General features: G+C 39.5%; 1 protein-coding gene and 1 non-coding gene across 3 annotated transcripts; both read left to right on the top strand.

Moving 5' to 3' along the window:
- Positions 1–33: 33 nt before the first annotated feature.
- On the top strand, positions 34–105 carry trnae-uuc. The gene has a single exon. It is a non-coding gene; the product is annotated as a tRNA-Glu (tRNA).
- Positions 106–1,346: 1,241 nt separating this feature from the next.
- On the top strand, positions 1,347–24,047 carry gk (glycerol kinase). Of its 2 annotated transcripts, XM_039793136.1 has the most exons (21): positions 1,347–1,550; positions 3,777–3,850; positions 3,941–4,047; positions 4,159–4,236; positions 4,405–4,484; positions 7,022–7,159; positions 7,268–7,377; positions 7,734–7,800; positions 8,004–8,021; positions 9,488–9,523; positions 9,634–9,701; positions 9,819–9,861; positions 9,950–10,030; positions 10,716–10,794; positions 14,018–14,114; positions 14,196–14,280; positions 16,719–16,839; positions 17,631–17,774; positions 17,874–17,960; positions 22,754–22,840; positions 23,070–24,047. In XM_039793136.1, the coding sequence occupies exons 1-21, from the start codon at positions 1,458–1,460 to the stop codon at positions 23,078–23,080; spliced, it is 1,704 nt and encodes a 567-aa protein (XP_039649070.1). In that variant the 5' UTR covers positions 1,347–1,457; the 3' UTR covers positions 23,081–24,047. The 2 variants fall into 2 exon arrangements, with proteins under 2 accessions (XP_039649070.1, XP_039649071.1); XM_039793137.1 differs by lacking the exon at positions 8,004–8,021 and having other exon boundaries at positions 1,348–1,550.
- The last annotated feature ends 219 nt before the right edge of the window (positions 24,048–24,266 follow it).

Below are 24,266 nucleotides of genomic sequence, written 5' to 3'. Positions count from 1 at the left end.
ATATTTTTATAAATAAAACCTATTGACATATCTTCCCATATGGTCTAGCGGTTAGGATTCCTGGTTTTCACCCAGGCGGCCCGGGTTCGACTCCCGGTATGGGAACTGCTACTTTTTGTTTATATAAAAAAAACTCTTCTAGTTGTCATTGGCCATGTTTTTAGTTATATATATAAACCTTTTAATTTAAGTGAAAATTGTGCCACCAAACATTAATATACACAGCCTACTACTGCGAGAGGAATACATGTTACATTAAGTGTGTTGGTATGTCATGAAAATGTCCACAACAAATATTTAACATATTTGTCTGAATTAGAGATGGCCCGATACCATTTTTTGCTTCCCGATACCAATTCCCGATAACTGAACTTGCGTATCGGCCGATACCGAGTACCGATCTGATACCAGTGTGTCATATATTTTATTGTTTTAACAACTGTATACTATCCCTGTATGGATGTGATATTATTTCTATCTTTGTTGTCGGTCTGGCTCTGGTTAAACTCTTTGTGAAACATGAACAAACACAAACAATGAATGCCACAGAACTTTCTTTTATTATCCAGTTTGACAGTCAGTTATAACGGAAAAAGAACATAAATAAACTACTTTAACGTAGATTTTCTTTAGGGCTTTATGATGTGGTATCGGACTACAGGTGCATAAACGCCAGTACTTCCCGATACGGATACCAGCGTTGTAGGCTTTAGAACATCTCTAGTCTGAATGTGACGAATACAAGAAAAAACGAAGATGGAAAATTCTCCCCAATGATAGGTAGCCTACAGAGCTTAATTATTGGCATGTTACTGGAAATGCTTGTGAGAAGATTAATACGGTGGCCCTGATTAGAGACTTTTGCACTTTTATCTTTTTTTTTCTTCATTTTTTGACAAATAACATGGTACACATAAACACCATACACAACAGAAAATGCCAGCGGATAAGAACGTTGCTAAAAATCATGATTTAGTTCAAAAACACATAGATTCAGGGTTTCAATACCTTTCTAGATTTTAGAATAAAGGAATGATGTAGTTAAAGTTTGATTTCATTTCCAAAAATGAAAATGGTTTATGATGAATATGAGATTTTGCGAGTAGGCTAATAAGATCACATCGATTTAGTATGTAGTAGTGGAGTGATGTAGTATTGAGTTGCTTTAGTAGCAGAGTGAGGAAAAAAAGCAAAAAATACATTTTCATAGTCAACAGGGACATATCGGGAATAAATGATTAGACATATTGCGGGGACATGCAGCAATGTTGGTTGTGAGCATTGACATAAGGTGACAAAAGGTTGTGAGACGTATACTGGTTGCGTCATCACTGAGCGCCAGGACGACCCATACGTCGCTAGTCCGCGACTTATTAGCTTGAGCCCCCTGTGCAACCGCTTTGCCGGTGTTGATAATCGGTTTCCCGTCCCTGCCAAAAGCTCTTGGGCTGCTGCACATGAACGACACCATGGCCGCGTCCTCACACCGGATAATGTTGGGGCCGCTGGTTGCTGCCATCGACCAGGGAACGAGCTCCACTCGATTTTTGGTAAGACAAACCGGAGCGGGACAGGGTATTAAATATTCTAGCTGTGTTATATATTTAATGTCCGGCTCATAAGCTTGTCAAATCATGCGGTGTCCTTGGGTGCATTTTTCGCCGGCTTCTGTTTTTTTATAATGGAGAGTGTAGTCTTGCAACCACAGTGACGGTTTGTAGTCAGTGTGTGGTCTCGTTTAACGCTAATAATTATTATTTATGTTTTGACCGTTGCGGTACTTTGCTTTATTGTTTGTTCTCTTTTCATATGTTTATTGTATGTGCATACCAAGGCAACTTACGTGCGAGTGAAAACTTAAACTTAAACCTATCTATCAATCTCATTCTGATTCTGATAAATTAGCCTTGTTGTTGGTTAAAAAGCTGTTTAATTAGCTAATAGCTCCAAATGATGCTGCCTTTCAGTGCACCAGAGAAGCTCATAGGAGCATGGAAAGGTGTGGGAGTCACCCTCTGGTTGTAGCTTTTTTTTTACATTCACAGTAACAGAATATCATTTACACATTACATACATTAATATTCCATATTAACCTTTGGTTTCGTGAAAGGCGCCCTCCAAATAAAATGTAAAATGATATAGATATACAGTACAGGCCAAAAGTTTGGACACACCTTCGCATTCAATGCGTTAACCTTTTTATTTTCATGACTATTTACGTTGTATATTCTCACTGAAGGCATCAAAACTATGAATGAACACATATGGAATTATGTACTTAACAAAAAAGTGTGAAATAACTGAAAACATGTGTTATATTTTAGATTCTTCAAAGTAGCCACCCTTTGCTTTTTTATTAATAAGGGGAAAAATTCCACTAATTAACCCTGACAAAGCACACCTGTGAAGTGAAAACCATTTCAGGTGACTACCTCATGAAGCTCACTGAGAGAACACCAAGGGTTTGCAGAGTTATCAAAAAAAGCAAAGGGTGGCTACTTTGAGGAATCTAAAATATAAGACATGTTTTCGGTTATTTCACCCTTTTGTTAAGTACATAATTCCATATGTGTTCATTCATAGTTTTGATGCCTTCAGTGAGAATCTACAATGTAAATAGTCATGAAAATAAAGAAACACATTGAATGAGAAGGTGTGTCCAAACTTTTGGCCTGTACTGTATATTGCAATATTAACAAATCAAAGCCACTAACATTTCTGTATTCTGCCATTGAAATGTGGATAGTGTATTGATTTTGTTTACTGCATGACACGCATAGCAAAACACAAGTGTCACTCTAACTAAAAGGAACAGATGTTTTGATTTAAATGTTAGAGCCAAGAGTTCTTTTATTGATATGAGTCACCTCAAACTGTCAGAAACCTAAAACAAGACACATGGCAGCTAGAGGTGTTGAAATTAATCAAATAATCGATGCATCGAATCGTGGACATGGACGATGCTGCATCGATAATGGGCAGGCTCATAATCGATTATTTCTGTTTACAATTTAATGTAGGCCTAACAACATTTCTGTTTACATATTCTGTTATGTTTTGCACATTCAGGAAGTGCCATGTGCTCAGTGCTGTAGTTTTATGTATCCAATTTATTTAGTATTAGAGCACTGCAGAATGTTTTGTTTTTGAAGCTTGAAAAGCTATGAATTAAATGTCCTACATGGCTTTAATATAAATATTTATTTGACGCATCGTGATGCATCGAGATATCGAATTGAATCGCTGACATGATAATCGTAATCGAATCGGGAGATCAGTGAAGATTCACACCTCTAATGGCAACAGATCTCTAAACTTTAGATAAAACATAGGGTGACGTTTTAGAGAAGTAAATATTTGAATTTGAGTTTTAACTTACTGTGACTTCTTATTTGAGTTTGGTAAATGCCACTTGACATGTGCAGAGATTTTTTTTGGCTGTTGTACCATGAAAATGTGATTATTGGTTATGCATTATTACAATTGCCTACGAAACCTCAGAGTATACTCACTACTGTTCCGTTAGTTCTTCAAAGACCTGTAGCCTGGAGTCCAGAAAGCATGTTTAGGAAACAATGGATGCCAGTTTGGGTCCCTTAACTGCTAGGGACATCTAAATAAGAAAGGGGCATCAGAAATCCACGATGAATCCCCAAAAAGGAGGTTTTTAGCAGGGTTGAGTGACTGCATGCTCAGTCAGCTTTCCCTCGATGAATGGAGAATAAGGTGATGTGTTGTGTACATTCTTTCTCTTGTGCTATCTTCTCTCTTTGAAGGTGTTTAATGCAAAAACAGCAGAGCTCCTCAGCCATCATCAGGTAGAAATCAAACAGAGCTTCCCTAAAGAAGGGTAAGTGAAAAGATCCGATACCATTCCTGAAAGATGCGTGCTGCAATTTAGTAGATCTTATGTGTTGTGATTTTTCTTTCTAATTTTCAGATGGGTGGAAGAAGACCCCAAAGAAATTCTGCAGTCGGTGTTCGAGTGCATGGAGCGGACGTGTGAAAAACTCACCCAGCTCAACATAGACATCTCAAACATTAAAGGTATTCACACATGGGGTTTATGCTACCACCTGCTGAGGCAGTGTTCTTTTATTTCAAAGAAGTGTTCACGATCAAAAATCTTTGGAAATTCTTTCGTTTGAATCTGTCTAGCTATTGGAGTGACCAACCAAAGAGAGACTACGCTTGTTTGGGACAAAGAGACAGGGGAGCCCCTCTACAATGCAATCGGTAAAGTTGTTTCCTTTTATTATGTATACATCATTTGCCTTTACCCTGGCACATATCTGACATTCTGCACTAGTGTAAGCAGTCTAAATGTAAACACAATCCAAAAGCAGATGTTGGATTGGACAGATTTCTGGTTGCTATGAAATAACTGCAGTGTTTTTTCTTCAGTTTGGCTGGACCTGCGGACTCAGTCAACAGTTGAACGTCTAATTAACAAAACTCCAGGAAGGAATAAGAACCACTTGAAGGTGAGTCTCGTTCTGTTCTCTCTTGTATGGTGACCTGCAAACTAGGGTTGCACGATATTGACAAAATGTGATATTGCAATATCGATTATGAATATTGCGATATTGATATTGATTTTGATATTTTTAAACCTATGTAAAATTGCAAAAGTTACGGGAAAACGCATTAAAATAGATTCATAACAAATTAAACAAGTTTTCTTTAGAACACAAGGTTTATTTTAACTGACAGTCATATTGGACTGGTACAACATGAATAAATAAATAAGGACCATGTCTACAGAACAGGACATGTTTTACTGGTTGGAGAGTATAAAATAAATAAATAAAGAGAACAGGACACAACTTTTCTTGTTGATGTGAACTAACACTGGTAACTGGCCAATGAAACATGATCATTATAGCGTTTCAAGCGGGCTCTAAATCGAACACAACTAAGCCACTCAGCCAACGGACGGGACTAAATATTGCATACTTATTGCGACCCTTTCGATATATTGCGATAACGAGTCAATATATCTTGCACCCCTACTGCAAACCTGACTGATTTTTATTGCTGGTACAGGGTTTTTCCGGACTCAAAATGGGCCTTTCGGGGGTTACTACGCACAACAGCAAGCATGATCGGTTTGCGAACAGTCTATCTTGCTGTCAGGGACCAAGCAGTAAGAAAATTAGGAAAACAGTAGTTGGATGAAAAAAAAAAAAAGGGTTTTTATTTACCCAAAAAATGCACAAAACAATATAAGACCAAGAACTTAAACCTCTAACAATAAACCTCTAAAATAGGTCAACTCAATATAACTTAAACCAAAAATAACTACAACAAACAATAAATGTGAACTCAACAAAACTGCCCTCCAGAATGAGACAAAACGGAACATATATACTAACTGGGCCAAACCAAATAACCCACACAAGGGAAAACCAAAATGGACATATTTTAAACTAATACAAATAAAACCAACCTAAACCTAAACCCCCCCCCTCCAGCATGGTATCTGATGGTACGGCCCAATTGGCAGGCCATAGTATATAACAGTCCTTCACCCTTGGCCACGCCTTTTCTGCACTGGGAAGGACCTCACCACCAGCATGGTAACAAAGACAAAAAATAATGATGAATATAACAAAACCTTTCAATGTAGAAAAGAGTGTATTCCATTTAAACCATATAAAGCTAAAGGAAATAAATGTGGATTATTAATTAACCAAACAGTGTAATGTGTTTGTTTTTAATGTTGAAATTGTTGGGAGTGTAGCTGACTGCACAATGAATTAATGTTTACTAAAAAGCATGGGGTGAAATTGTGTACTATATTACCATTGCTGGCTGTTTAACCTGTGTGGCTTAGGCCATCACACTTGCAGCTGGTGCAGCGCAAAGTCCGACACAAGTGCCTTTGCTAGTTTAAGACCGACGCAGTTGAAATTTCCCGTCCAGCGCCCACACCTTTTTAAATAGCAAATGCACCTGCGCCCATCTTTGCAGCCATGCATGGTCTTACAGGGAGGTGTGTTGCTATCTTGAGGCAGCGGGAAGTGATCGCGCCATTGACCAACAAAAACCTGGTCTAAAGTCAATAGCACAGCATTTCATTGTTATTTTAACAGTGAATTAGTAAAATGTGCCTAGGCTCGTGCACAGCGCACGCACATTGTTTGTTACACACACAGGGAAGTGCAGCAGCATACAAATAAAAAGATTACAAATAAAAATATTACGTTGCAAATCCGCCATCATAAAGGCAATGCGCCAAGGTCCAAACGCGCCTTGGAATGGGAGATGATCTCTGATTGGTTTATTGCATGTTATGCCCAAGACACACCTATGAATTAATGAAGACACTAAGTACAACCCTTTTGAACCATGCGTCTGGTGCACGGACCCTTTTTTTCCGCCGTCAAACTAGCCAAAAAAGTGGATTTGGACACGCCCTCAACGCACCTGCGCCATGCGCTTCACGCCGTGCCCTTAGATTGTTAAAATAGGGCCCCAAGTCTGTTACCTAATTTGACAGAAATGTATGCATTTTCCTGTTATTTCTGATAACTTGATAAACAAAAATGACCATTATGCTTGAGTAAATGAAACCCCAATCAGCAAAACTGCTTTAAAAAATAATATTGATATTTAAATACTACTGTTAAAATTCCCGGGAGAGTTCGACACAGCCAGACTCTGGACTGTAAAACTGAGATTAGCGCTCCCATTCACATTTTATGTTCTGCTTGTTCAACAGATTTTAATTTTTTTCTCAATTATTATCATTTAACCCCATGGTCCTTTGGGGCTGGCTAAAACACCCTGCTATGCTCTGCAGTGCCCTGCTATGCCATGAACTACTACAGCTACTGTTTCTAGTCATATTTCCATTATCTTTATTGTGACTATCATTACCACTGTTCATCATACCCCCAAACCGGCACCGTCAGACACCGCCTACCAAGAGCCTGGGTCTGTCATGGAGGTTAAAAGTCCTCCATGTAGGAAAAACCCTGCTGGTAGTACTGTTAATTATGTCATTGCCGTCCTGCAGCATAAAACGGGGCTCCCGATCAGCACTTACTTTAGCGCCGTGAAACTTCGCTGGCTGATGGACAACGTGGACGAGGTCCATGAAGCCGTCGTGTCTCACCGCGCCATGTTCGGCACCGTGGACTCCTGGCTCATTTGGGTGAGTAGCAGTTGTATGTCATTGAAATGTTGTTACGTAGGGATAGCTGACTACATTTGTGAAAAACTGACTTGTTTTTTTTTTAAATTTTTTACGGCTGTCCAAAAGTGTTTGACAGGAGGCAAGTCAGGCGGAGTCCACTGCACAGATGTGACCAACGCTAGCAGAACCATGCTGTTTAACATTCACACCTTGGAATGGGACCCAGAACTATGCAAGTACGACAGCTGTCTTTCATTGGCGTTTAATCCCATCGTGCTGCCTGTTGTTTGAAAAATATCCTGTTGAAATTCATGCCATAGTCATTTATAAATTTTTTTTCTTTTTCTTTTATATATATCACAGAAAAGTGGGAAGAAACATTGATAATTGTATTATTTGTAAATCGTAACCGTGCAAAATGCCTCTGTTGGGCTTTTTGTGTCATGTTTACATTAATGTGAATTAGTTAAAGCCACATAATATATTCAGAATATCTTTTTATTGCAATGAATAATACAAATTAGTAACAAAAGAAATACATTGTGTGGAAAGCAGAATTGGCTTAATGATTCATTCCTTTAATTCCCGTCAGATATTTTGGTATTCCCATGGAGATCCTGCCCAGAGTGAGGAGTTCTTCAGAAATCTATGGTCTCATGGTAAGCATGCATAAATATAAAGTCTAGCCTACTTACAATTTCACTTTAATGAGTGTATATATATTAACTTTTTAACAATTTCTGTAACAGGCCTCTAATAAGATAATAGAGGGGTTGTTTTTTGGTTAGTGTGTTTTCTGACTGTTCTAAGTGCATTTTAGGCATTTTTTGTTTGCCATTGTCTCTCTTTTTCTCACTGGTAGAAAATATGTTCTAGCCTGGTAAGTAATACTCGCCATCACTATTTTTCCTCCTCCATGCAAAGTAACCCATCCTGCTTCTCCGTGGGCAAGGTGAATACGCCATCACACAGTGCATTTCCAAGATTCATATTGAAGGCTAATGTTTCAGCAGCTGAGCTGTTAATTTAGTTTGCCTAATTGCTGACTGGAGGAAAGAAGTATTAAATGGGTCCAACCAGCTGTCATTTTCTGCCACACTGGTGTGACTAACTCTTAACTAACAGCATACATTTGCTTTTGTATATCTTTGCCACTGACAAAATAAGAACATTTGAGCAAATTTGCCCAGTATACACATTAGATTTGGGTAGAAGGAGAAGTTTAAAATGTCATAATTGACCCAAACCAGCTAAAGTTGTTATTACAGCGTTTTCACCCTGTGCCTTCAGACACAACTTAAGCTGCTGCAACAAACTAAACTAACAATAACTAAATAGTCAAATGAAAAGCTGTCCTATAACCAATAACTATAATACAGTGGCTCCACATATCAAACTAATAAAGTTAGTGACTGGAATGTAAACCTAGTGGAGCATTTAGCTGCTAAAGAGCCAGATATTTCCTTCAAGGGTGAGTGCAAACCGAAACAGAGTTAAAATGAAAGTGAATATTGGACTTTGTCAACTCGTGTGGCCAGAAACGGTCCAGATGAGTGTTTGATGTAGGTGTAGTGTTTTGTAGTGTACAAAATGTACCAGCCAACGTTCAGTGGTTTTGGACCCAGCAAAAAGCGCGCGCACACACGCACACATGCACACATGCACACATGCACACATGCACAAGCGAACGCTCTTTTGGAAATGTACTGGATGCTCCCCATTCCTCATTGCTTCTGTTGTGGCATGCCACTCGGCTGGTTGTTTACTGCTCTACTGACAGGCCATTTTCCTTCACAATGTCCCTAAATCTCTTCACTCTTCAGTTGCACAGTTCTATTTAACCTCTCTGTCTTTAAACATCTCACCAAAACAACACCCTCATGTGGAGGAGTGAAGACATTTTATTTTATACAGGTTCACACTTGCTCTTGATGTCCCCTTATTGTTACAGTACACTTAATGGAAAAAAGGGTAGAATTAGAGTCAGTTTATTTTTGTTATTTGGCTTAATGTAGTCAAATAATGAGTAATTAACTTCTGTTATCAGTGTTGTTGTCAGGGAAAGTAGCTCATAGCGATGAATAAATGGATGATTGATTTATATTTGGAATTTCTGTTGATTGCTTTGATATTTTAGCTATGAATATGAATGTAGAATTACAAATGTTTTTAATTGGTCAATTATTTCTGAAAAATACATGTAATTTCATGTCACTTAATTCACAAATGTCCTTTACAAAAGGATCAGATATTAGAACAGTCATTCATATAAAAAGAAGAAACAAAACATTCAACGTTAAAATACACAGTTCACTTATTAAACAAGTTATTACTTTCCTTTGGCAGAAATCTGGAGCTCTTTCAGGTATCCCCATTTCAGGGGTAAGTATCTCTATTTTTACTTTCCAACATTGTCTCAGTGTACTTGCACAGTCTTTTGAGGCATTTGCAATGGTCCCACCTGATTTGATTTTTGGGTTATTTAATAACAGTGTCTTGGGGATCAGTCAGCAGCTCTTGTTGGACAGATGTGTTTTCAGGACGGGCAGGCTAAAAACACGTAAGCGACTTTGTGTGTTTTAGGTTTACGTGTTGTGGCCTTTCTATGTACGTCTTTTCAAATGTATGGGTTGTTTGTCTTTGTCAGAAACTCTAATACTTTTAGTATGTGTTTCAGGTATGGAACTGGCTGCTTTCTCCTGCGAAACACTGGAGCTAAGGTACAATCATTAAGATTTGTATGTTAATGGTGAAATCCCTGCACACATTGCATACAGAGGCATTTTTCATGTTTCTGCTGTTTTGCAGCCTGTAATGTCAGACCATGGTCTTCTGACCACTGTGGCGTACAAACTTGGTCGGGACAAACCTGCCTGTTACGCACTAGAGGTACAGTACAGCATCTTAAATACACTAATATTCCCACACCTGTCATTCCTTTCATAATATACTGTATACTTCTCATAATAACTTTATTTGTACAGCACTTTTCATACAATTAAATGCAACTCAAAGTGCTTTATACCCCTGCTATGCCCTGTAACACCCTGCATTGCCCTGCTACACCATGAACTACTACAACTATTTCTAGTCATATTTCCATTATCTTTATTGTGACTATAATTGCCACTGTTCATCGCACCCCCAACCGGCACAGCCAGACACCACCTACCAAGAGCCTGGGTCTGTCCCAGGTTTCTCCCTAAAATGAAGTTTTCCTCACCACCCGAGGTTTCTCCCTAAAAGGGAGTTTTTCCTCACCACTAAATGCTTGCTCTTGGGGGAATTACTGAAATTGTTGGGTCTTTTGTAAATTATAGTGTGGTCTAGACCTACTCTATCTGTAAAGCGTCTCGAGATAACTCTTGTTATGATTTGATACTATAAATAAAATTGAATTGGTAATAAAAGAAAACTCATTCATTAAAGAAAAAAGCAATATACATAGAAATGACAACATACATAAGATAAATAAGTTCATAAGAGGGCAATAAAAAAGCACAGAGCTAAAAGTAGACAAAGTGGCAGTGTAATCATTCAGTACTTTCAATCTCAGATTTGTTTTTGTTGCCAGGGCTCTGTGGCCATTGCAGGAGCTGTGGTTCGTTGGCTGCAAGACAATCTCGGGATTATCGGATCATCTGAAGAGCTCGGTATGTGCTGCTGCTGGTTCAGGACTTTGGTGTCATTTCATCCATGTCTAATTATCTATAAAGGGACAGTAGAAGCAAGCAATTAAAGACGCTAAAACTATACGGTTATACCCCCAAAATTGGTGGGATCACATTACTCACATTACTGTATTGAGTAGTTTTGTTGTGTATTTTGTATTTTTCAAGTAGTTTTTAAAATCTGTATTTTAAAATGTACTTAATTACGTTTTGAGTGAAGTATTGTATTTTGCTACATTACAAATCCTATCCGTTACTGAGTAAAAAAGAAAACTAACGAAAACAGAAAGGAAGAAAAAAACCAAATTGCGCCCGGAACCACTACACCAGGCCGGGGCATTTTTCTTTTTTTCTTTTGTGCAAACATATGCAGCTTCTTCTTCTGTGTTGCAAGTCACAATTTAAAAAGAAGTAGAAGAAGAACTGCGATGTGTCAGACCCGTTCTCTTAATACATCCATGGTCCGGTCGGACCCCTGTGTCCGCGAGCCGCGAACTGAGCGGGACACGTGAATGAGCTGTTATCCCTCAAAAATGTCAGCTCATGGGAAAGAAAGGTCGATACAGAGTGCAGAGTTTTTTAACCAAACATGGACTTCTAAGTATTCATTTACTGAAGTCAAAGGTAAAGCCATGTGCTTAGTTTGTGGAGAACAGATTGCTTTGTTAAAGGATCATAATTTATAATTCGCCACTACACTAAACACGCAGAGAAATACAACAACTTGACTGATGCACGGACATCTGAAGCTTTGGTAGTTACGCTGCAAACGCAACAAGGCTTTTTTTTACCAAGCGTCAAGACCAGCTTTGTGATATCCCAAAAAATCGCCAAAAACAGTAAGCCATTTTCTGAAGGGGAGTTTATTAAAGAGTGTTTGGTGGACTCTGCTGCGCTAATATGCCCAGAGAAAAAAAGAGATGTTTGAGAACGTGCCAGCTGACATAAAATTAATATTTGTCCAGCCTTCCACAATAGTCCCTTGGTTCTCATGTGGCCCCTTGGGAAAATTGCCCACCCCTTCCGTAGGACAATGAATGTAGGAGACTGGCTAAAATTAATTCACATACATCTAATTAGCTCATACGGCTACTTACAGTGCATACGGAAAGTATTCACAGTGCTTCACTTTTTCCACATTTCATTATGTTACAGCCTTATTCCAAAATGGATTAAATTACTTTTTTTCGTCAAAATTCTACACACAATACCCAATAATGACAACATGAAAAAAATTTTTATTAGAAATAAAGAACGAAAATATAATATGTACATAAGTATTCACAGCCTTTAATCAATACTTTTGTTGTGGTACCTTTGGCAGCAATTACAGCCTCAAGTCTTTTGGAATATGAAGCCACAAGCTTGGCACACCTATCTTTGGCCAGTTTCGCCCATTCCTCTTTACAGAATGTCTCGAGCTCCATCAGGTTGGATGAGGAGCGTCGGTGCACAGCCATTTTCAGATCCCTCCAGAGATGTTGAATGGGATTCAAGTCTGGGCTCTGGCTGGGTCACTCTAGGACATTTACAGAGTTGTCCTGAAGCCACTCCTTCGATATCTTGGCTGTGTGCTTAGGGTTGTTGTCCTGTTGAAAGATGAACCGTCGCCCCAGTCTGAGGTCAAGAGCGCTCTGGAGCAGGTTTTCTTCCAGGATGTCTCTTTACATTGCTGCATTCATCTTTCCCTCAGTCCTGACTAGTCTCCCAGTTCCTGCCGCTGAAAAACATCCCCACAGCACCATGCTTCACTGTAGGGATGGTATTGGCCAGGTGATGAGCGGTGCCTGGTGTCCTCCAAACATAACGCTTGGCATTCACGCCAAAAAGTTAAATCTTTGTCTCATCAGACCAGAGATTTTTGTTTCTCATGGTCTGAGAGTCTTTCAGGTGCCTTTTGGCAAACTCCAAGCGGATTGCCATGTGCCTTTTTACTAAGGAGTGGCTTCTGTCTGGCCACTCTACCATACAGGCCTGATTGGTGGAGTGCCGCAGCAATGGTCGTCCTTCTGGAAGGTTCTCCTCTCTCCACAGAGGAACCCTGGAGCTCTGTCAGAGTGACCATCGGGTTATTGGTCATCTCCCTAACTAAAGCCCTTCTCCGATGATCACTCAGTTCAGAGGGACGGCCAGCTCTAGGAAGAGTCCTGGTGGTTCCAAACTTCTTCCATTTACGGATGATGGAGGCCACTGTGCTCATTGGGACCTTTTAAAGCAGCAGAAATTTGTCTGTACCCTTCCCCAGATCTGTGCATCAAGACAATCATGTCTCGGAGGTCTACAGACAATTCCATCGACTTCATGCTTGTTTTGTGGTCTGACATGCATGGTTAACTGTGGGCCCTTTATATAGACAGGTGTGGGCCTTTCCAAATCATGTCCAATAAACTGAATTTACCACAGTTGGACTCCAATTAAGCTGTAGAAACATCTCAAGGATGATCAGTGGAAACCGAATGCACCTGAGCTCAATTTTGAGCTTGATCGCAAAGGCTATTGCCCTCTTATGGGGTATTATGTGTAGAATTTTTAGGAATGTTTTTTTTAATCCATTTTGGAATAAGGCTATAACATAACAAAATGTTGAAAAAGTGAAGCGCTGTGAATACATGTGTGTAGAAGCTAGCCGTTAGTCTGGGTTGTGAACATTAGGGTCTAACCCTTTTATGGAGTCAAAACACGTGATTTGGCCTTGATTTGCATTATAACTGTTTATGTTTGTGAAGAAAAGGATGGCCCTCAGAACTAATAATGTATGGTACTTTCACTTTCAATTGATTGAAAACGTTTTATGGGATGAACTAAAATTGCACATTATACCTTTCTAAGGGTCTTAAATGTCATGTGTGACATGTGTTATGTTGTTATTACGTGTGTATACATTTGTATAGATGTTTATACATTTGTGTACTTTTACTTAAAGTACATTTTAAATGAAATACTTATTACTTTTACTTGAGTAATTTTTCAGATAGGTATTTTTACTTGTACTTGAGCAATATTTCATCAAGTATTGGTACTGTTACTTGAGTACAATATTTTAGTACTTTTTCCACCTCTGTCTAAAAGTGGTCTGATGTTGCTTTACTGATTACTTGACTCTTCATATTTAGAGAAACGCAGGTAGAGATTTATTGTCTGTAATGGCTTGTAATATACTTTCCCTTCATTCCAATTCCTTTTTTCTGTTTCTGTCCTGGTGCAGAGAAGTTGGCCGCGTCAGTTGGTACATCCTACGGCTGTTATTTTGTTCCTGCATTCTCGGGTCTTTATGCACCTTACTGGGAGCCCAGTGCCAGAGGGTAAAGAGCTACTCTGTAGTGTGGTTTACCACAACAAAGCAAACTACTCTCTGACTCACTCAATCTTCCTCTGATTCACAGGATCATTTGTGGGTTAACTCAGTTTACTAATAAGAGTCACGTCGCATTTGCTGCACTGGAAGCCGTGTGTTTCCAGACCCGAGAGGTAAGCGCTCTCTCCTTCTCTTAAAGGAATATTTCACCGCTGGAAAGCTGAATATATCTTTAAATTGGGTCACTTATGTAGTAGAAATGTGAAATTTTTTTTAAATTGGTGCCTTCTAGGCCGAGAAAAGCCAGAAAATGTGTTTTGGTCTTATATGGATGAAAAACACCAAATCCCAGAATGCACCTGCTTCGTTGCTTTGAGTCCACTCCCAAGCCACGCCTACTGCTTCACAGACAGACCGAGGCATTCAACTCAACTCAAGCGTGTTTTATTTCAACCATATACATGAAACAACGTTTCATCGTGGCCTCAACGACATTATATATAAAACAACATACGTAAACAGGCTACATTTAGTACACACACTTTATAGGCTCCGTAAAGTTCAGCTAACACATACTAGCATTAGCGCTTGGTGGGCTGTAAACACCGAGCATAAACACAGCCGTGAATTAGCGTGCAATGTAGAATGGTCGGCATTTAACAGTCACAAACTCCACCAGCAGTTAGCAGTTAAATGGATACAAATCACCACATTTCTGCGCCACTCGGTGTTAACACAGCCCACCTCTTTTACCTGGCGACAGAGCATCTCTAGCTCGGAGGGCTAGCAGGCCTGGTAGCTGGACAGTCCAGTACACTATTCAGGCATGTTTCCACAACAACAAAAACACAGCAGTCTCTCAACTCACGTTGGGAGTTTCGTTGAAGTTGGATGTAGTCCAGTTTGTGGTCTAAATGAGCGGACACTTGCAAGCAGGATCCGTAAAGTTCAGCTAACGCATACTAGCATTGGTGTAGCTAAACACGGAGTATAAACACAGGCGTGAATTAGCGTGGAATGTCGAATGGTCGGCATTTAACAGTCACAAGCTCCATCAGCAGTTAGCAGTAGCTAGTTGGATTTTATTTCTACACCAGTCCGTTTAACACAGCCCACCTCCACGGGCCGGCGAGAGCAGCCTGGTAGCTGGATAGTCCCGGTTCCGGTACACTGTTGTTCAGGCATGTTTCCACAACAACAAAAACACAGCAGTCACTGAAATCACATTGGGAGTTTCGTTGAAGGAGGATGTAGTCCAGCTTGTTGTTTAATGAGCAGACACTTGCAAGCAGGATGGATGGGACAGGTGGACAGCTAGCGTTAGCTTTCCACCTAGCCGATGAGGATGTCCCCTAGCCGGCTAGCGGCATTGAGCGACACCGCTGGTCTCCGTGCAGGCGAAGCCTCGCGTGTGCCGGTATTGGCGTCTGTAATAACGTTTTCCTGCATATTCCGATCTGTACCGATGTATCCCGGTGGTACACATGTCCGGTAGTTTGAATGCAGATAATTGTTGTAAATGTTTTCTGCTGAAAACCGAGAGCCTGTTTAGCGAAGATTCAAGATGGCTGACAGTCGTTTTCATTCGGAATACCTCGGCCAGACTCGGCAGTCCAACCCCCTGTGGGCGTGTTGGAAACATACGGAAGTAGATCCTACTACTGGCTGTAGTCCTTGCCTCTGGCCCAAAAATCTTCCGATGACGCAAAAATCGTCATTTTACGTCATCGGAAGATTTTTTCCAGGCCCCAAATGCAGAGATCTCTCATCTCAGGGGGACATGAGGGAGGGAGGCACGGTCATTCAGAAATACTATCGGGTTTCTACTGATACAAAGCTGAATGCTAAATCGGTGAAGTATCCCTTTAATTGGTCATCAGATAAGAGCGCTGGAGTGTGGCACGTGCTGCACAAACTCAGGGGAGTCTAACTTTTGAAACTCCAACTTAAGCGTGATTTATGCTTCTGCGTGAAATCTACGCCGTGGCGACGTACATAGGTACGTGGAGACACAGACCTACACCAGACCCTACGCCGTAGCCTGACGAGCACCTCTAGAAAAATGTAACCACATGTCGCGGCGACGCGCGTCGGGGTTTGGTAGCGATGCATTTCCCCCGGTTCATTTCCGGGTTCTCCTTCTCCATAAGCAACATGAAATCAAGGTGAGGGTGAACTTTTCCTGCTCCAGATTTCCCACCGTGGTCAGAAAGAACATGGGAGACCCTTTGTTTCTCCCACCATGACTCTAGAGTCGCTCCGAAGCTAATCACCGTCACTCTCTCACTTCTCCCTCGCTCTACCACACACAACAAACACACACACATGCCGGCTCGACGCACACACACCAACGCACAAGTATAAACTTCAGGCCACTTACGTAGGCTACGGCGAAAGCTCTGCGTGGAGCCGCCGCACCAACATAAATCACGCTTTACTACCATCTCATATAATACTCAGTTTTTGCTGAAAAACATTTCAAATTTCATTTAAAAGTTGTGTGAAAATCCCCCCCCCTCCAAATTTTATTTACAAAACTGCTAATTTACATTATTGTATTATTTATTTGATTAGATATTTGCGTAATAATTGGGATATTTTTTGAATTTAGATTCTGGACGCCATGAATCAGGACAGTGGCATCCCGCTAACTCAGCTCCAGGTGGACGGAGGAATGACGTCCAACAGGCTGCTGATGCAGCTGCAGGCAGACATTCTCTGTATCCCTGTTGGTAAGATGTTCATTAATTTCTAATCCTATGTTTTTAGGTATTCAGTGAGTCAAAAGGGATCAGTGTGATTCCAGAGGGAAAATGTTGACCGCCAAGTGGGTACATAACAAGCAAACAAACTCTGACAGGTCACCCTGATGTCCAGTGCAAAACTGCACACACTAGCAGCCCAAACATAGTGGATGTTTACAAGTGGAGGCATAATTTGTCCTTGCATATGACAACATGTTTTTACAGCACAAGGAATGTCCTTTTCTAGCAAACTAACTGTTATATCAAACTGTTATGGTGCTACATTGGAAGCATTACAGCCCCCAATTAAATTTTATTTATAGTATCAAATCATAACAAGAGTTATCCCACGACATTTTACAGATAGAGTATGTCTAGACCACACTCTATAGTTTACAAAGACCCAACAATTCCCCCAAGAACAAGCATTTTAGTGCAACAATCGTGGAATAAATGATAACACACTGAATATGCATTTTAGTTGTTAAACGATGTAAAAGTATTGTTAATAGCCACAAATATTTGGAAATGTATGGTTTAAAATGAATTGTTAATGTGCCAATATGCAGTACAAATACACATTATTTAATTTCTTTACAAAGTTGTCCCTAAATATGTCCATTAAAAAATGCATCAATGTTGTTATGACTACTACTAGTATTTGGTAACATGGGTATTGAGTGGTAGAGTTTCCTAAACAAAGTAACATTATCGCTACATGATTTGTTATTCATTTTGTTGTTATTACCAGTAAAGATTGTATTGATCGTTATTTCCAGTGAAGCCGTCCATGCCCGAGACCACTGCTCTCGGAGCAGCGATGGCAGCGGGAGCAGCAGAGGGGGTGAGTGTGTGGAGTCTGAGCCCAGAGGACCTGAGTGAAGTCACCTCCGAGAAGTTCGAGCCTCAGATCAACCCTGAAGGTACAGTGAGCTGCTGTTGCCGTCTCTATGCACCTGGAAAATATGTCTTCAGTAGCTGTTGTGTGCTTAAAATGTAAAGGTGTTTCTGTACATTTGCAGAGAGCGAGTTTCGGTACGCTCGATGGAAGAAGGCGGTTCAGAAATCCATGAACTGGGAGACGACAGAGCCTGTTGGTAATGGAAACGGTAGGCAGTACTGCACTCACATATTAGCCAAATTCACTCTCACATGCTCGCATGACTTTTACTTCCTCTAGATAGTCAAGTTTGATTGTCTTCTTGGCGTTCATTGTTTTTGTAGACCACATTATTTTATTTAGAACTAGGAACAAAAAAATATAATGTTTCAGTGTCAATGTGGGCCCAAATATTAAAGGATAGGTTCACATATTTTGATCTTAAAACAATACTGCCCTACAAAGGCAAAAGACCTTAACTCGCCAGAGTGTGAAACTGAGAAAAATGACTTTAAAGTTATGTCAATGTCCTGACAATTGAGTTATAGGTATAATATTGAAATTTTCACATTTTGTAGTGTATACCTGTATTAATCTATCTACAAATTTTTTTTTAACTCAAATTTGACCTTTGACCCTTTTTCGGAAGTTACTGTATTCTGCCTTAGCATTGCCCACAAAATGACAATCGGTCATACCAAGGCAAAAGACCTTAACTTCTATTTTATAGCACAATGTTATGATAACAATGATACATTTTACTTAAAATGTAAGCAATATTAATCCTATTGATTTCACTATGATAAAAATGGCTTCACATTTATCAACATCAAATGAAAATTATATATCAATACGTTTTTTTCTGTATTTCATACTCATACTACCAAATAGGCAGTCGCATGATTGATTCACACACTTGGACAGACAGACAGAATTAAGCATGAGAGTGTTTTGATGTTTTAAGCATATACTATATCTATCGTTCTTGTGATATGAGACACTAATTTAGACTCATTGCAAGAATGAAGACGTGAACATAAAGATGCCGTCATTCACGTGCATAAGTAGCCACGTTGGTTTGTTTTGATCTTATAATACATCCATAGATGCTCTGCAGAGAGGATGGTTAGTTTAACCAGAAGTTAACTTCACAAGAATTTGTCCACATTTCAAGATTTGTGGCAAACTAAGATAAACAGTTAGACTACAAACCGACAGCTTTTGTTTTAGCTTGTTTTTCAAAATTCGCTATTTAGAGTAGAGAACAGCTGTGTCTGTGTAAACAGCGCGGTGGACGAGAGTGGACTGCCCAGACAGAGGCATTTAAATATATCGCTTCCTACATGTGTCTGCCTGTAGACAGGTGAGTGGGTATTGATACGCATTTACGTTTAGGTTTTATTGTAGCCTACTTACAGTAACGAGCATAGCGATATTTTTCCCAGTCAGGTACATGTGCGCTGTCGGCCGCGGTTCCTCTGTTGTGTGTGTGTGTGTGTGTGTGTGTGTAGCGTGTGTGTGTGTGTGTGTGTGTGTAGCGTGTAGCGCGGGCAGCGCATTTACAGAGTACCTTAACTAAATTTGAACATTCTGAAGCGCCATGAAACTAAGACAAAGAACCGTAACTGATGTTACGGTATTCTGCCTTGGCTTCTCTACGGCTTTTGAAGTTACGGCAAAGACAACACACAATTTTCTCCCCAAAACAATAAAATTGACTCAAGATATTTGTCCACATGATTAAGCAGATCTTTAATATTCCAAAAATGACAATAACTAATTTTCGACCAAAATTGAGTTACGGTCTTTTCGCTTTGCACGGCAGAATAGCGGCATGCCAAAATGGGCATTGAAAGCATTAATGTGTATATGTGTGTGTGTATGAGCGGTCAGTTTTCCTCTATAATACACTACTCAGGCTTATGTATTGTCAATACCACTATAAGCATGTAGTTGATGTTACACATTCTGTCCACTAGAGGGACTTCCAACATCAGCCTGGCCTTGAAGGGGATCTACGTCATGGCGAATTGCATTTCTGGCACGCTGCTCTGTTTACATTATTTACCACCACGCACACAGTGACAAACACAAATCAACAGAGAACTCTGTAATGTAACATTATCTAACATGTGTATTGAAGCGGCTCTGTTGTAAAGGCTAAGTTAGGCAGTTAGCACAATGACATCATGTTAGAAAGCACAGCCGAAACGATTTGTCATAAACTAAGTAACAATAGTGTTAGCCACGATGCTAATGGCATTGATAACTAAGCCAAACGGTGCTGCTACTACTATTTAAGTGATTTAAAAGCAACCTATTTCTTGCAGATTGTCACATTACTGAGAATACAGCTGTTAGAAGGTAATATATGAAGTCAAAGCTATACCTCTTGACAGCTATAGAGCAGCTAACATTAACTTTAACTAGCTGTCTCCATGAAGCTAAGCTCCTATAACTCGCGACACAGTTAGGAAACAGGAACGAGCTAACTATTGTTAACATAAGCATTTTGGCTTGGTGGATGTCGATTTTTAAAGTCATGTTAAAACTATTTCCCATCCTTCTTACGATTTTCCCTGTATGTCGCCCCCTGTACTAATGTTACTCGGTACGTAACGTTAGCTCACAAAGCCTTGTGTTTCTCACTTATTGTACTTATGTTCATCAGACGTGACATGAGAAGAGGTTAGCCAACCTGTTTACAAAAAAAAAATCACATTCGAATAGTAATCTAGGATTCGAATAGTATTGATCTTTATTTATTTATTTATTTATTTTTTTTACTTTTCGAATTATATTCGACTTGCGAAATTCCAACAGCCCAATAGTTGACAATATCCGTCAACTACAGACAGAGTAGGTTGGTTTCTTTGAATCCAGACTTTTTTTTGAACAATCTGTTTATTGGATTTTACATAGTTATAAAACAAACAGGCAAACAGTACTGTTCCATAAAATGGTAATTGCAGACGTAAATTCAACATATCATAGGATAGATAACAACCCCCCACCTCCCCTCCCACCGGCACCTAGCCCCGATAGATGGGGACATATAGTTGAAAAGTAAAGAAAAACAAACAAAAGAAAAACAAAAATGATGGGTTAATAGAGGAAGAGAGCAAAAGGATAAATAAACAAGTAAATAAATTAATAAAAGAATAGATAAAATAAATAATAATACAACAAATAAAAAATAATAAACAAATAAATAGAGAAATAGGATCAATAAAAAAAATAACACAAGTTGGCAGATCATAAATATATATACATGCATACACATATACAGTGAGGAAAATAAGTATTTGAACACCCTGCTATTTTGCAAGTTCTCCCACTTGGAAATCATGGAGGGGTCTGAAATTGTCATCAGGTGCATGTCCACTGTGAGAGACATAATCTAAAAAAATAAATCCAGAAATCACAATGTATAATTTTTTTAACTATTTATTTGTATGATACAGCTGCAAATAAGTCTTTAAACACCTGTCTATCAGCTAGAATTCTGACCCTCAAAGACCTGTTAGTCTGCCTTTAAAATGTCCACCTCCGCTCCATTTATTATCCTAAATTAGATGCACCTGTTTGAGGTCGTTAGCTGCATAAAGACACCTGTCCACCCCATACAATCATTAAGAATCCAACTACTAACATGGCCAAGACCAAAGAGCTGTCCAAAGACACTAGAGACAAAATTGTACACCTCCACAAGGCTGGAAAGGGCTACGGGGAAATTGCCAAGCAGCTTGGTGAAAAAAGATCCACTGTTGGAGCAATCATTAGAAAATGGAAGAAGCTAAACATGACTGTCAGTCTCCCTCGGACTGGGGCTCCATGCAAGATCTCAACTCGTGGGGTCTCAATGATCCTAAGAAAGGTGAGAAATCAGCCCAGGACTACACGGGAGGAGCTGGTCAATGACCTGAAAAGAGCTGGGGCCACCGTTTCCAAGGTTACTGTTGGTAATACACTAAGACGTCATGGTTTGAAATCATGCATGGCACGGAAGGTTCCCCTGCTTAAACCAGCACATGTCAAGGCCCGTCTTAAGTTTGCCAATGACCCTTTGGATGATCCAGAGGAGTCATGGGAGAAAGTCATGTGGACAGGACGAGACCAAAATAGAACTTTTTGGTCATAATTCCACTAACCGTGTTTGGAGGAAGAAGAATGATGAGTACCATCCCAAGAACACCATCCCTACTGTGAAGCATGGGGGTGGTAGCATCATGCTTTGGGGGTGTTTTTTCTGCACATGGAACGGGGGGCTGACTGCACTGTATTAAGGAGAGGATGACCGGGGGCCATGTATTGCGAAGATTTTGGGGAACAACCTCCTTCCCTCAGTTAGAGCATTGAAGATGGGTCGAGGCTGGGTCTTAAAAAACATGACAATGACCCGAAGCACACAGCCAGGATAACCAAGGAGTGGCTCTGTGAGAAGCATATTCTGGTTCTGGCGTGGCGCTAGCCAGTCTCCAGACCTAAACCCAATAGAGAATCTTTGGAGGGAGCTCAAACTCTGTGTTTCTCAGCGACAGCCCAGAAACCTGACTGATCTAGGAGTGGGCCAAAATCCCTCCTGCAGTGTGTGCAAACCTGGTGAAAAACTACAGGAAACGTTTGACCTCTGTAATTGCAAACAAAGGCTACTGTACCAAATATTAACATGGATTTTTTCAGGTGTTCAAATACTTATTTGCAGCTGTATCATACAAATAAATAGTTAAAAAATCATACATTGTGATTTCTGGTTTTTATTTTATTTTTTTAGATTATGTCTCTCACAGTGGACATGCACCTACGATGACAATTTCAGACCCCTCCATGATTTCTAAGTGGGAGAACTTGCAAAATAGCAGGGTGTTCAAATACTTATTTTCCTCACTGTATACACACGTGTATACATGTATACTGAATTCAGACTTTTTAATAGTGTATTTTATTATGTTTGTGTTGTTGTATAATTTCTCTTCTGTCTTTCCTCTCTGTGTTACCCTTATTTATGCGGATGACCAAAAGGTGAAAGTAGTATCTTCAGCAGCGTCCCCCTGGGCTTTTACATCATGGGCAGCATGTTGATGTTAATTGGTGCAAATTACCTCGCAGGTCAGTGTCTACTTCAGTATGTGTATGAAGCATATTCTTCTTTTTTTTTTTTTTTGCACAAATATTCAAGTATTTTTTACTTTTTAAGTACATGTGCTTATTACGGTTTCAGTGGTAAATAACAAAGCATATACATTTGAGTTACTTCTATTTAATTTCTTTGTATTGTGTGGTTTATGTTTTCACAAAATTTCTGGTTTACGGATTGCTGTTTTTCTGTCTACATCAGGCCACGACTAGGCTCAGACTTCTGGAGGCATTAAAGCAAAAAACAGCAAAGTGGAAACAAACGCTCTTCATGCTGGACCACCACTTGTACTCTCGGTTGCACTCTTTTTTTTCTTTTCCAAAAAGGCATTCCAGGAGAAAGGCACTCCTGCTGAAGCTTACCGAAAAACCAGGACAAGTTTGAACTGACTAATGGGACGGTTTCTCTGCAGCAGGCATTTGTACATTATGGATTCATTTTAGGAGGAGTGTGCATGCAGTATTTCATTTTTCATTATGTTGATATGGTGTGAATAGAAACTACCAATTGTAGTTTACATTATTGTAATCTTTCCACAGTTGTATGAAGTGAAGTGAAGCTCTCTAATTTGCATTACTTGTTTGTTTTGTTCTTCCCGACCCTCCACTATGAGCTACAGAGGATGTTTAAGAGCACTTTATATATTTTTTTTGTCTTGTGGGAGCTGTGTACTAACAGAGTCTAATATATTATTTTTCTAACATTGGGGATTAAGACACAGAGAGTTTTAGTTTGTAGTGAAAGGGAAAACAAGAGAGAGTTAATGAACTGACAAGGTTGCTTTTTTGAGACGTTCTTTTCCATACTGTCATGTTTTTGAACCGTAAAAATATGTATTGTGTAAAGGGAAAACATGCATTGATGGGCAATGATGAATAAGCAGCAGATTTTTTGATTATATGAAGACATAGGAATACACATATATTTGTAAATTTCTGTGTGACATAATAAATTCTCCCAAAGCTAGAACTATGAAGATCATTAAAGGAGAAAAACTGAAGCAGCTGTTAATAAGTGATTATTTATCAAGGAAGCTTTTTTGTTGTTGTTTCAGCCTATCATGGTTCAGATTCCACTTTAACATGCTCTGCTGTTTGTCTTTATAGAGTCATGATGAAAATGGCAAAAACACTACTTTCCACAGAACTTGTACAAGGTGATGTGATCATTTTGCATAATTTATCAGGAGAAACATTACACTATAGCTGCTCTAGTTTTTAGCATAAACAACTTCCACGGCATGCAAAATGTTCAGGTGCAAACATTTTATATGCACCCTTAAAGCTAATTCTAAATGAAGAAGCTGTATTGCACTGGACTGTTTGGCATTTTTGTCTGATCAAATTATTTTCATTCAACGGGAGATTTATAAAAACCATAGAAACATTCTTAAACTAG

Source organism: Perca fluviatilis, chromosome 24, assembly GCF_010015445.1.
Source record: "Perca fluviatilis chromosome 24, GENO_Pfluv_1.0, whole genome shotgun sequence".
In the NCBI taxonomy this organism is placed as follows: Eukaryota; Metazoa; Chordata; class Actinopteri; order Perciformes; family Percidae; genus Perca; species Perca fluviatilis.
The sequence above is the reverse complement of the archived record's forward strand: the minus strand, read 5'-3'. Positions and strand labels throughout refer to the sequence as shown.